This window comes from Bufo bufo, chromosome 2, assembly GCF_905171765.1.
Source record: "Bufo bufo chromosome 2, aBufBuf1.1, whole genome shotgun sequence".
In the NCBI taxonomy this organism is placed as follows: Eukaryota; Metazoa; Chordata; class Amphibia; order Anura; family Bufonidae; genus Bufo; species Bufo bufo.
The window spans coordinates 32,027,289-32,040,078 of NC_053390.1; the positions used below are offsets into that span (position 1 = coordinate 32,027,289).

Here is a 12,790-nt window from a genome sequence, read left to right on the forward strand (position 1 = left end):
AGCAGGACCACAGCTCTCCCGCGTCCCCTTAGTGACTGCCGTAAAAAGGCATATGGGTGGTCACTAAGGGGTTAAAGGAGTTGTCTAGTTTTCCAATATCATCAGCGTCGGAGGGATCTGTGCGGGGAGCAGGTGAAGACCACCACGGCCTCTTCAAACAGCTGATCACCAGGGTTGGAGGGAGTCGGTTCCCCACCGATCTGATATCGATGACCTATCCTGACCTATGTGAAAACTGGACATGAAGGGGGGGGGCTCACTCTGTTGTTGCTATAGGGCCCTGCTAGTGAACACAGAGGGAAGAGGGGCCCCGGCCCATTGATTTCAGTGAGTGCTCACATTGAAAGGGTTAATCAGATGCTCCTTTAAGAAATCTTGCAGATGTATAGATCTGCACCCTGGTGTGATGAGACAGGCCTCCCTGAGATACCAAATACTGGGCTACCCCCCCATCCCCCAAGACTCCATCATTGGAGCTGATCGGCCCCCACAAAAACACCTTTCACTGCAATTTTGTGTGGTCATCTCAAAAAGGCAACATCACTGCTCACCAGATATAAAAGCTATATCGTACGGGAGGTGACATCACCACTTTGCAGATATGTTATGTTATATACCAGTGACATCACCGCTCTGCAGATATATTTTATACCAGTGACATCACTGCAATCCAGACATAAGGCAGGTTATACAGGAGGAGAGGACATCACCACTCTCCAGATATGTTATATTATACACCAGTTACATCACTGCAATCCATATAGAAGTTATATTATACAGGAGGTGACATCACCAATCCCCAGATATAAGGCATGTTATAAAGGAGATGACATCACCACTCTCCAGATGAAATACTTGTTATACAGGAGATGACATCACCACTCTCCAGATGAAATACTTGTTATACAGGAGGTGACATCACCGCTCTACAGATATAAGGCATGTTATAAAAGAGATGACATCACCACTCTCCAGCTAGAAGTTATATTATGCCGGAGGTGACATCACTAATCTTCCACATGTAGATCAATTCTTAGTAAAATTGAAGTGACACGTGTAGAAATACATATGAAAGTCAGTGTGATATTAAGTTCTCATACAGTTTCCTCTGTATATCCATACACTGCTGTGATCATAGATTCATGGTCTGATGGACTCAAACGTGTTCCTGCAGAGTCAGTGTCTCTCAGCTGGTCAAGGAGAGTCCCCCTGGTCACAGGTTACTACTTGCCCCCACCACTGGGGGGCTCCTCTGATTTCCTGAGCTTATAATGTTCTTCTGGAAGATTTCTCAAACGCTCTGCTGCCTGTGAGTGAGAAGAAAACACAAAAATATTCCTTACTCGTGGACCAGTCGGACAATGCAACCCCAGTGGACACAGTATAGACAAGGTGGTGGGAGGATAACCCTGCATGGCCCATACCACCAGTGTGATAAGTGGTCCTGCTGGAGAAGCCTCAACACAGTGGTAAGGAGCATGCTGGGATATGTTGGGTCCGCTCAGGCTCCATAAATCCACCGAGCTATGGTCTAGATTGTCAGCTCACCTGCTCCGCTGTCAGGTCCCTCTGTGCTTGGGCCAGCATCTCGTACCCCACCATGAACTTCCGTATTGAGGCAGAGCGCAGGAGCGGGGGGTAGTAATGAGCATGCAGCTGCCAGTGACGGCAGTCCTCACTGAGGTGACAACCGGTCGGGGCCCCTGCGGAGACGGGGGCAGCAATATCAGCTCATCAGAGCGGCAGCGGTGGATTAAGAACATAGATGTGCATCAGAGGAGGAGTCATGCTGACCTTCAGGGCCCCATAAAATTACCAGCAAGTGCACTCAAAACAGGGTCACTGTATACAACAGAGCCCCCAAACAGGGCCACCCAAAATGAGGGGGCAGGGTGGACTGACATCACAGGGACCAGAAGAGAAGAGGCCCTAATGGCAACAGGCCCCCTAGACACTTCATTTGTGATTGTACGGGTACTTGCATCCACTGCTAGTTACTAATGGTATTATCCCCTTCACTATTCTAGACCACCAGAGACTGCTGCATTAAACCCCTTTACAACTCTAGACTAGTAAGAATGGTTGCATTAATCCCCTTCACTACTATAGGGCAGGGATGCCCAACCTGCAGCCCTACAGCTGTTGCAAAAAAACTACAACTCCCAGCATGCCCTAATAGCTGTAGGCTGTCCATGCATGCTGGGAGTTATAGTTTTGCAACAGCTGGAGGGCCGCAGGTTGAGCATCCCTGCTCTAGGCCATCAGGGATGGTTGCATTATTCCCCTTCACTACTCTAGACCACCAGGGATGGTTGCATTATTCCCCTTCACTACTCTAGAAAACCAGGAATGGCTGCATTACTTCTCCTTCAATACTCCAGACCACCAGGGATGACTGCATTAATCCCCTTTACTACTCTAGACCACCAGGGATGACTGCATTACTCTCCTTCAATACTCCAGACCACCAGGGATGACTGCATTAATCCCCTTCACTACTCTAGACCACCAGGGATGACTGCATTATTCCCCTTCACTACTCTAGAAAACCAGGAATGGCTGCATTACTTCTCCTTCAATACTCCAGACCACCAGGGATGACTGCATTAATCCCCTTTACTACTCTAGACCACCAGGGATGACTGCATTACCCTCCTTCAATACTCCAGACCACCAGGGATGACTGCATTAATCCCCTTTACTACTCTAGACCACCAGGGATGACTGCATTAATCCCCTTCACTACTCTAGGGCATCAGTGATGGTTGCATTACTCCCATTCACTACTCTAGAAAACCAGGAATGGCTGCATTACTCTCCTTCAATACTTCAGACCACCACGGATGATTGCATTTGTCCCCTTCTCTACTCTAGGCCACCAGGGATGATTGCAATAATTCACATGTGGTGGATGTCCAGCTCCTAGCTTGTAAACTCAAAGCTCGGAGCCTGAGGGGTGTCCACACCCTGAGAAAGCTAGGAAGAGAAGGAGGTGGATCCAGCGAGTAAAATCATATCTTTTTTATTGACAACTGTTCACATTAAAAAACGCACAGCGTTATCTGGTCTACAGATAATGTTGTGCATTTTTTAATGTGAACAGTTGTCAATAAAGAAGATATGATTTTGCTCGCTGGATCCACCTCCTTCTCTTCCATGATTGCATTCATCCCATTCAATACTCCAGACCACCAGGGATGGTTGCCTATGGTTGAATTAACCCCACTTTCCTTCACTATGAGAGAAGTTGCATTGACCCCTTCACAACTTTAGGCTACCAGGGATGGTTGCATTAGTTCTCTTCACTACTGTAGATCACCAGCGATGGTTGCCTATGGTTGAATTAACCCCTTTCATTATCCTAGACCACAAGAGATGGTTGCATGAACCCCTTCGCTACTCTAGGCCAGCAGATATGGTTTCACATGGTTGAATTAACCCCATTCACTATCCTAAACTAGGTTTGCTCTCTAAGTCACTTGTGATTTCACCCACCATGCCATCCCATGGAGTACGGGAAGGAGATCTCAAACAAGTTGTCATACTTGCAGAGCAGCCGCTTCATGATGGAAGCCAAACCTGAAAACAGAAGACAAAGCCAACATCACAGGAAGCCAAGGAGCTATTGCCCACCCAAAACAAGAAATGTATGAGGGCAGGGTGGCACAGCGGGTTACTGAGGCAGTGGTGGGGTAACCAAGATCCCACACATTAAAAGGTAACTGGGAACTCGCATGTGGAGGGGGGTACCTGGAGATTTGTATAAGAAAGGGGTAAACAGGTGCTCAGATAGTGGCACCCAGATAGGATAGGTGTAAGCGTGCACCAAGATTTGGACACCTAGATAGGAGAGGAATACCATCTAGGGGAAGGGTAAGAGGAGTAACCAGGCATCCTGATAGGAGAGGAATAACGGGTGCCAGATATGGGAGCCTAAATAGGAAAGAGGTAGGTAGGGACCCAGATTGTAGGAGCATACACCCAGATATAATAACCTAGATATAGGAAAAATACTGTACACCCAGAAAGAAGAGGAGTAACAGGCACCCAGATATGGGCATCTAAATAGGAAAAGGGGTAGGTAGGGACCCAGATAGTAGTAGAGGTGTAGAAGCCGACAAGCAAAAACAAACACAATGCACCAGCACACTGCAAACACAAATAATAAGGTAAATACAATCGCGCCATACTCACTATAGAAAATGTACTAATGCTACGTTATAAATGTGAAATACTCGGCTAATACATTTTGTACAAAATTACTTGTGCCTGTCCACCAACGGCAAGGCGATCTCTTTAGGATAGGAACCTACACTAAATACTTCCTCCGCTGGTGCCATACTGGCCTCCATTAAATTCAGGGAATGCAGGTTGCACGTGCATGCTGAGCCCACTCTGTATTATACCTCTTATGGTGCCTCCCTGAATTTATTGGAGGCCATTTGGCACCATAAGAGGTATAATACAGAGTGGACTTAGCATTTTAATCGAATTTAATCGAGGCCAGTATGGCACCAGCAGAGGTAGTAGCATAGGTTCCTGTCCTAAATAGATCTCCTTATCGTTGGCGGACAGGCACAAGTAATTTTGTACAAAATGTATTTGCCAAGAATCTCACATTTATAACGTAGCATTAGTACATTTCTATAGTGAGTATGGCACGATTGTATTTACTGTATTATTTGTGTTTGCAGTGTGCTGGTGCATTGTGTTTGTTTTTGTGCTTTCAGCCATGGCGACGTGCACCTGCGCACTGGGATGTGCTGACTGACATCCATTTCTTTATCACCCAGATATGGTCACCTAGATAGAGGAAGATACTGCACACCCAGATAGAAGATAGATATGTGCAGATAAATAGGAGAGCGGCAGATAGGGACCCAGATACGAGAGGAGTAGCTGGGCACCTAAATAGGAGAGGGGTAAGTAGGGACCCAGATACGAGAGGAGTAGCTGGGCACCTAAATAGGAGAGGGGTAAGTAGGGACCCAGATAAGAGAGGAGTAGCTGGGCACCTAAATAGGAGAGGGGTAGGTAGGGACCCAGATACGAGAGGAGTAGCTGGGCACCTAAATAGGAGAGGGGTAGGTAAGGACACATAAGAGAGGAGTAGCTGGGCACCTAAATAGGAGAGGGGTAGGTAAGGACACATAAGAGAGGAGTAGCTGGGCACCTAAATAGGAGAGGGGTAGGTAAGGACACAGATGAGAGAGGAGTAACTGGGCACCTAAATAGGAGAGGGGTAGGTAAGGACACAGTTAAGAGAGGAGTACCTGGGCACCTAAATAGGAGAGGGGTAGGTAGGGACCCAGATACGAGAGGAGTAGCTGGGCACCTAAATAGGAGAGGGGTAGGTAGGGACCCAGATACGAGAGGAGTAGCTGGGCACCTAAATAGGAGAGGGGTAGGTAAGGACACATAAGAGAGGAGTAACTGGGCACCTAAATAGGAGAGGGGTAGGTAAGGACCCAGATACGAGAGGAGTAGCTGGGCACCTAAATAGGAGAGGGGTAGGTAAGGACACATAAGAGAGGAGTACCTGGGCACCTAAATAGGAGAGGGGTAGGTAAGGACACAGATAAGAGAGGAGTACCTGGGCACCTAAATAGGAGAGAGGTAGGTAAGGACACAGATAAGAGAGGAGTACCTGGGCACCTAAATAGGAGAGGGGTAGGTAGGGACCCAGGTAGGACTCTCATAGATGACTACACAGGTACCCAGATAGGACAAGAATAAGTGGGGAGCCAGACAGGAGTCCCAGATAGGCGAGGGGTAAGCAGAGACACAGGAGAGCAGTAACCGGGCATCCAGATGGTAGAGGTGTAAGCACCCAGATATAAAAGGGGTCCGGGCACCAGGACATGAGAATGGAAGACAATCACTAGGCTCATTTCTGGGCAGGTGGGCATTAGTGAGAGGAGCACAGCCGTCAATGGAGGTAGACAGGACATAAATGTCTATTGGAAATACATACTGTCCCTTTCCTCGGGGCTGAGGTCCTGCAGACGGGTGATATGGCGGCGCGGCAGGAGGAGAGTCTGAAATGGCCAAACGGCCCAGTATGGGACCAGCACCAGCCAGTGTTCATTACTCAGCACCAGACGCTCCTGGAGACACAGAGACCTGTTAACCCTGTAGTCGACTCCTCACCCCTGGCATTTGGTCTGTACAGAGGCCACCCACCTTCCTCTCCTCCTCCAGCCTCCCATACTCTAGTAACATAGGGACGCCATGTTTCTTCAGGTATTCCCTCTGCGTCCTGTCCTCAGTCCGAGCCTCATTTGGAAGGAAATTACTCGCCCAGACCTTAAGGAGAAGGACATAATGAACAATATGCAGATATTACTGCAATAGAAACAATCTCTTCATGTGGGGGCGCGTCCTGCTGATCTCGTGCTTATGTGCAGCATCCAAACTAAGGAAGAAGCGCTGCAGTGTAAAGTATGCAACAGAGCCGCTCTCGAACCACCCCCTGTCATTATGCTGGACCTGTCAATGCTCCTCACTAAAAGCTGCTGAAAATTTTTGAGACTGGAGGGTTAAAAACAATTCTAATAGTCTGCACAAGAAACGGAGCAAAGGTCAAAAATATTAGAAAGACGCAAACGGGATCCAAAGTACTAGAAAGGCGACTGAACCCGAGTGGTAGGACTGTGCCCGTGACGTGAGGCTCAGGTGGGGTCAGCAAAGGAAATCCATTATATACTGGGGTCCGCATTATGCATATGTGCACCATTATATACAAGAGGCTGCAGAGCGTCATCTCTCCACTAGGTGGCAGTAACAGAACCTTACATTACCTGGCAGTGGGGGTGAGGATTCGAGCACCCCATCATGTCTCCTTTATTCTCAAAAATCTGGAAATAAGACAAGAGCTGTCAGGCGGCTGCACACTAAAACAGGGGTAACACAGCCCCCTCAATACTTCAGTATAAGGTGGAGCACACACGAGGGGAAATACTTCTTTTTAGCTCCCTGCTTGCTGTCAGTGAATGAGAACCTTTTGTTTACAAAAAAAACAAAACAACATCCTGACCAAATATTTCTCAAAGCTGAGGGCTCGTTACATTTGTATCCAATGTAGAAAATCCCCAGGGAGCTAAACAGCCTGTACTGCAAACTGATACATTGTAACAAACTATCGGGGCAGGAGAGGGGTTCGTGCTGGTGATGGGGGTAGCTCGCAGAGGATTGGTCGGTCTTCGTGTGCCCCATTTCCCCCCCCCATAAAACATTGTCGAACTGTCTGGAATTAAGGAGGAAGGGGCCGAGCTGCAATACCAGCCACAACCATAACAGAGAGGGGTGCTGTAAATGGGCAAAACGCAGACCGTTTTGTTCACAGACAACCCTTCCATTAGATGCATTCTCTCTGTAGGCTTTATTCAGACTCTACATGTAAACAAAAATGTTCTCATTCACGGTCAGCAAGCAGAGATCTTGGAAATGGTGAGGAATTAAAACAGAAACATTAGAACGTTCCAGAACTTATGCAAATCAAAATGAGGAGACTGGACCAGCCCTGATTGAGGCGTTTTAGGTGAGGTCCTACATCTCCACATCCATGATGTCATCGTCACTGAAAGCTTTATAATTTTCCTCACCTGAACCCAAGGGTAAGTGGCACCCAAGTCCGTGTTTATCTCCGCCCACTTGTCAATCACTGCCCGGACCTCCTCCGAGGACATTAGAGGAAGGGTGATATCTGACCAGGGATGGAAGCACATGACCTGGCTGAGGACATACACAAGGCGTCAGGAAGAGCTGACCATTGGGGTCAGTGCATAAATAGTGGCGGCCAAGATTGTAACATAGAGGACGCCCGGCCTCCTTATGGGTCCACGCAAATTACAAATACAAACCAACTACACACCCAAAGCTTTTATTTCTCACACCCAATGTATATTAGATCAAGAAGATATAAGTACCAGACTCCACGTGCAGAACTTGTCTGGAGCAACGGATGATCACTGGGACCTAGAGGACAGAACAGAGGAGCCCTTAGATACCCCCATAAGAATAAGACCCAGCCGAATCACCCACGCTAAACATGGTCCAACCACCTCCTCCTCTATGCTAATCCATGAGCCAGCTAACCTCATCTCTATAATCACCCATGGTCCAACCACTTCTACCTCTAGGCTCACCCATGATCCAGCTGATCTCATCTGTACATTCCCCCAAGGTCCAACCGCCTGTTCTAGACTCACTCATGAGCCAGCCCCTTCTCCTCTAGGCTCACTCATGAGCCAGCCCCTTCTCCTCTAGGCTCACTCATGAGCCAGCCCCTTCTCCTCTAGGCTCACTCATGAGCCAGCCCCTTCTCCTCTAGGCTCACTCATGAGCCAGCCCCTTCTCTTCTAGGCTCACTCATGAGCCAGCCCCTTCTCCTCTAGGCTCACTCATGAGCCAGCCCCTTCTCCTCTAGGCTCACTCATGAGCCAGCCCCTTCACCTCTAGGCTCACTCATGAGCCAGCCCCTTCTCCTCTAGGCTCACTCATGAGCCAGCCCCTTCTCCTCTAGGCTCACTCATGAGCCAGCCCCTTCTCCTCTAGGCTCACTCATGAGCCAGCCCCTTCTGCTCTAGGCTCACTCATGAGCCAGCCCCTTCTCCTCTAGGCTCACTCATGAGCCAGCCCCTTCTCCTCTAGGCTCACTCATGAGCCAGCCCCTTCTCCTCTAGGCTCACTCATGAGCCAGCCTCTTCTCCTCTAGGCTCACTCATGAGCCAGCCTCTTCTCCTCTAGGCTCACTCATGAGCCAGCCTCTTCTCCTCTAGGCTCACTCATGAGCCAGCCTCTTATCCTCTAGGCTCACTCATGAGCCAGCCTCTTCTCCTCTAGGCTCACTCATGAGCCAGCCTCTTCTCCTCTAGGCTCACTCATGAGCCAGCCTCTTCTCCTCTAGGCTCACTCATGAGCCAGCCTCTTCTCCTCTAGGCTCACTCATGAGCCAGCCTCTTCTCCTCTAGGCTCACCCATGAGCCAGCCTCTCCTCCTCTAGGCTCACCCATGAGCTAGCCGCCTCCTTCTCTAGGCTCACCCATGAGCCAGCTGATCTCATTTGTACATTCACCCATGGTCCAACCACCTCCTCCTATAGGCTCAACTGTGAACCAGCTGCCCCCTATTCCAGCCTCTTCTCCTCTAGGCTCACTCATGAGCCAGCCCCTTCTCCTCTAGGGCTCACTCATGAGCCAGCCCCTTCTCCTCTAGGGCTCACTCATGAGCCAGCCCCTTCTCCTCTAGGGCTCACTCATGAGCCAGCCCCTTCTCCTCTAGGCTCACCCATGAGCCAGCCGCCCCCTCCTCTAAGCTCATCCATGAGCCAGTCGATCTCATCTGTACATTCACCCACGGTCCAACCTCCACCTCCTCTAGGCTCACCAATGAGCCAGCCGCCTCCTCCTCTATTCATCCATGAGCCAGCCACTCCTTCCACTAAGCTCATCCATGACCCAGCTGATCTCATTTGTACATTCACCCATGGTACAACCGCCTCCTTTAGACTCACCCTTGAGCTAGCCCTATCCTCCTCTAGACTCACCCCTGAGGTAGCCATATCCTCCTTTAGACCCACCCATGACCCGGCAGCCACCTCTCCTACACCCACCAAGGTCCTGGCTTCCAGTCTTATCAGCCTGCAGACCTCCTCCACTCTGATCTGTTCTTACATATATCACTTAGAAGCTCCGATTAGACTCGGCTGTTCCTCACCTGGATTCGGGGAGTCTGGCTGCAGAGCTGGGAAGTCATTCTCAAACAGAAACGTTCCCGTATAGTCAGGATTTACCTGAAGGAGGACAAAAATGAATGAGAGCATTAATAATGATTTAGATAATGACTAGAGATGAGCGAATTTCCGGTTATGAAATTCGTTTGCGATTCGTTTACTGGTAAAAGGTGAATCAGTCCCTGTTCATACACAATACATGCCCGCCTGCACCCATCAGTCACTGTTCATACACGTTACCTGACCGCACCTACCAGTCCCTGTGCATACACGTTACATGCCCACCCGCAACCACCGGTCTCTGTTCACACACGTTACATGCCCGCACCCACCACTCCCTGTTCATACACGTTACATGCCCGCACCCATCAGACACTGTTTAAACGTGTTACCTGCCTACCCGCACCCACCAGTCCCTCTTCATACACGTTACATGCGCCCGCACCCACCGATCCCTGTTCACACATGTTACCTGCCCACACCCATCAGTCCCTGTTCATACACGTTACATGCCCGTCCGCACCCAGTCACTGTTCATACACGTTACATGCGCCCGCACCCACCAATCTCTGTTCACACACGTTACATGCCCTCCCGCACCCACCAGTCCCTGTTCATACACGTTACATGCCCTCCCGCACCCACCGATCCCTGTTCATACACGTTACATGCGCCCGCACCCACCGATCCCTGTTCATACACGTTACATGTGCCCACACCCACCGATCCCTGTTCACACATGTTACCTGCCCGCACCCATCAGTCACTGTTCATACATGTTACATGCCCTCCCGCACCCATCAGTCCCTGTTCATACACGTTAAATACACCCGCACCCACCGATCCCTGTTCACACACGTTACATGCGCCCGCACCCACCGATCCCTGTTCACACACGTTACATGCGCCCGCACCCACCGATCCCTGTTCACACACGTTACATGCGCCCGCACCCACCGATCCCTGTTCACACACGTTACATGCGCCCGCACCCACCGATCCCTGTTCACACACGTTACATGCGCCCGCACCCACCGATCCCTGTTCACACACGTTACATGCGCCCGCACCCACCGATCCCTGTTCACACGTTACCTGCCCGCACCCATCAGTCACTGTTCATACACGCTACCTGCCCACCTGCACCCGCCAGTCCCTGTTCACACACACACATTACCTGCCTGCGCCCACCACTCCCTGTTCACACACGTTACCTGCCTGCACCCACCACTCGCTGTTCACACACGTTAAATGCCCGCACCCACCAGTCCCTGTTCACACACGTCACCTGCCCACTGGCTCTACGAGCTCCGGGACACAGCGGATTATTTGCATCATGTCTTGGAATATCTTTCTGCGGAGATTTCTCCACCTGACCCTGCCATGGACGCCCCATACGATGTGCAGAAACCAGAACCCAGTCATCATGGAGGGGATTGTACCGGATGTGCTGGTGCTCTACAGGGAATATGCAAATATACAATCAGCAGTCCTATGTAACACCACAGATAACACAGTGATATTTCTGTGAGTGCAGATAATGTAGTAGATGATACCTGCAGTCCTATGGAACAGTGCAGGAGATGGTAACTGATATACATGGAGACATATCCCATGATGAAGTAGAATAGATAATATAAGCATGAAACACCAGACACATTACACGCTATATAATAATATTTCACAGCTCATACCGCTGGGCAGGAACTCCATGACATCCAGCAGAAGAGGAAGAACCAGCCTCCAGCTCACTGCAGTCAGGGGTGGATGTCATGTGATCCTGATCATGTGACCAGAAGAGTTCTACAACAGCTGGTCACCTGACAACAAGACCGACGGAACTGTTAGTACACAGATTTATATACACAGAATAAGAGCAGATACTGAGGATTACACCCAGTGTACAGGACAGGAGAAGTGGTACTGTGCAGTGTGTATATATATACAGAATAAGAGCAGATACTGAGGATTACACCCAGTATACAGGACAGGAGAAGTGGTACTGTGCAGTGTATATATACAGAATAAAAGCAGATACTGAGGATTACACCCAGTGTACAGGACAGGAGAAGTGGTACTGTGCAGTGTATATATACAGAATAAAAGCAGATACTGAGGATTACACCGAGTATACAGGACAGGAGAAGTGGTACTGTGCAGTGTATATATACAGAATAAGAGCAGATACTGAGGATTACACCCAGTATACAGGACAGGAGAAGTGGTACTGTGCAGTATATATATATATATATATATATATATATATATATACAGAATAAGAGCAGATACTGAGGATTACACCCAGTATACAGGACAGGAGAAGTGGTACTGTGCAGTGTATATATATATATACAGAATAAGAGCAGATACTGAGGATTACACCCAGTATACAGGACAGGAGAAGTGGTACTGTGCAGTGTATATATACAGAATAAAAGCAGATACTGAGGATTACACCCAGTGTACAGGACAGGAGAAGTGGTACTGTGCAGTGTATATATACAGAATAAGAGCAGATACTGAGGATTACACCCAGTATACAGGACAGGAGAAGTGGTACTGTGCAGTGTATATATATATATATATATATATATATATACAGAATAAGAGCAGATACTGAGGAACTCTTTTTTAATTTTATACAAAAATACAAAAACGTTGCCATAAAATTTTCAAAACAAGGTATAAAGTATATACACTTACCCTACTGGCCCAGCTACATGCATACTATCTCATTCATACCTACTAAAAAAAATGGAGAAAATGAAACCTAGCCTAACGTAAACATCCGATCCGGCTGAGCCCCGACTATATACAAATTTATACAAATTAATCAGAACAGAAACTAAATTACAACTTCTTACAATAAAAAATAATAAACATAAAATAATCATAACAGAAATATCAAATAACTCTAATAATTTTTTTTTTTTTTTTATTTTTTATTATTATTATTTTTTTTTTTTTTTTAATTTTAATTAATTTTTTTTTTTATTTTTTTTTTTACACACATATATGAGAAAACAAACCTATACTAACCCTACCAATCTATCTATC

General features: G+C 48.1%; 1 protein-coding gene across 1 annotated transcript; it reads right to left on the reverse strand.

The window, feature by feature from the left end:
* Window positions 1-920: 920 nt before the first annotated feature.
* On the reverse strand, window positions 921-11,502 carry GALT (galactose-1-phosphate uridylyltransferase). Its single transcript, XM_040420849.1, has 11 exons — window positions 11,428-11,502; window positions 11,022-11,191; window positions 9,718-9,793; window positions 7,929-7,977; window positions 7,605-7,734; window positions 6,801-6,857; window positions 6,184-6,306; window positions 5,975-6,107; window positions 3,496-3,579; window positions 1,549-1,703; window positions 921-1,307 (listed from the first exon to the last, which is right to left on the reverse strand). The coding sequence occupies exons 1-11, from the start codon at window positions 11,444-11,446 to the stop codon at window positions 1,224-1,226; spliced, it is 1,080 nt and encodes a 359-aa protein (XP_040276783.1). The 5' UTR covers window positions 11,447-11,502; the 3' UTR covers window positions 921-1,223.
* Window positions 11,503-12,790: the final 1,288 nt, after the last annotated feature.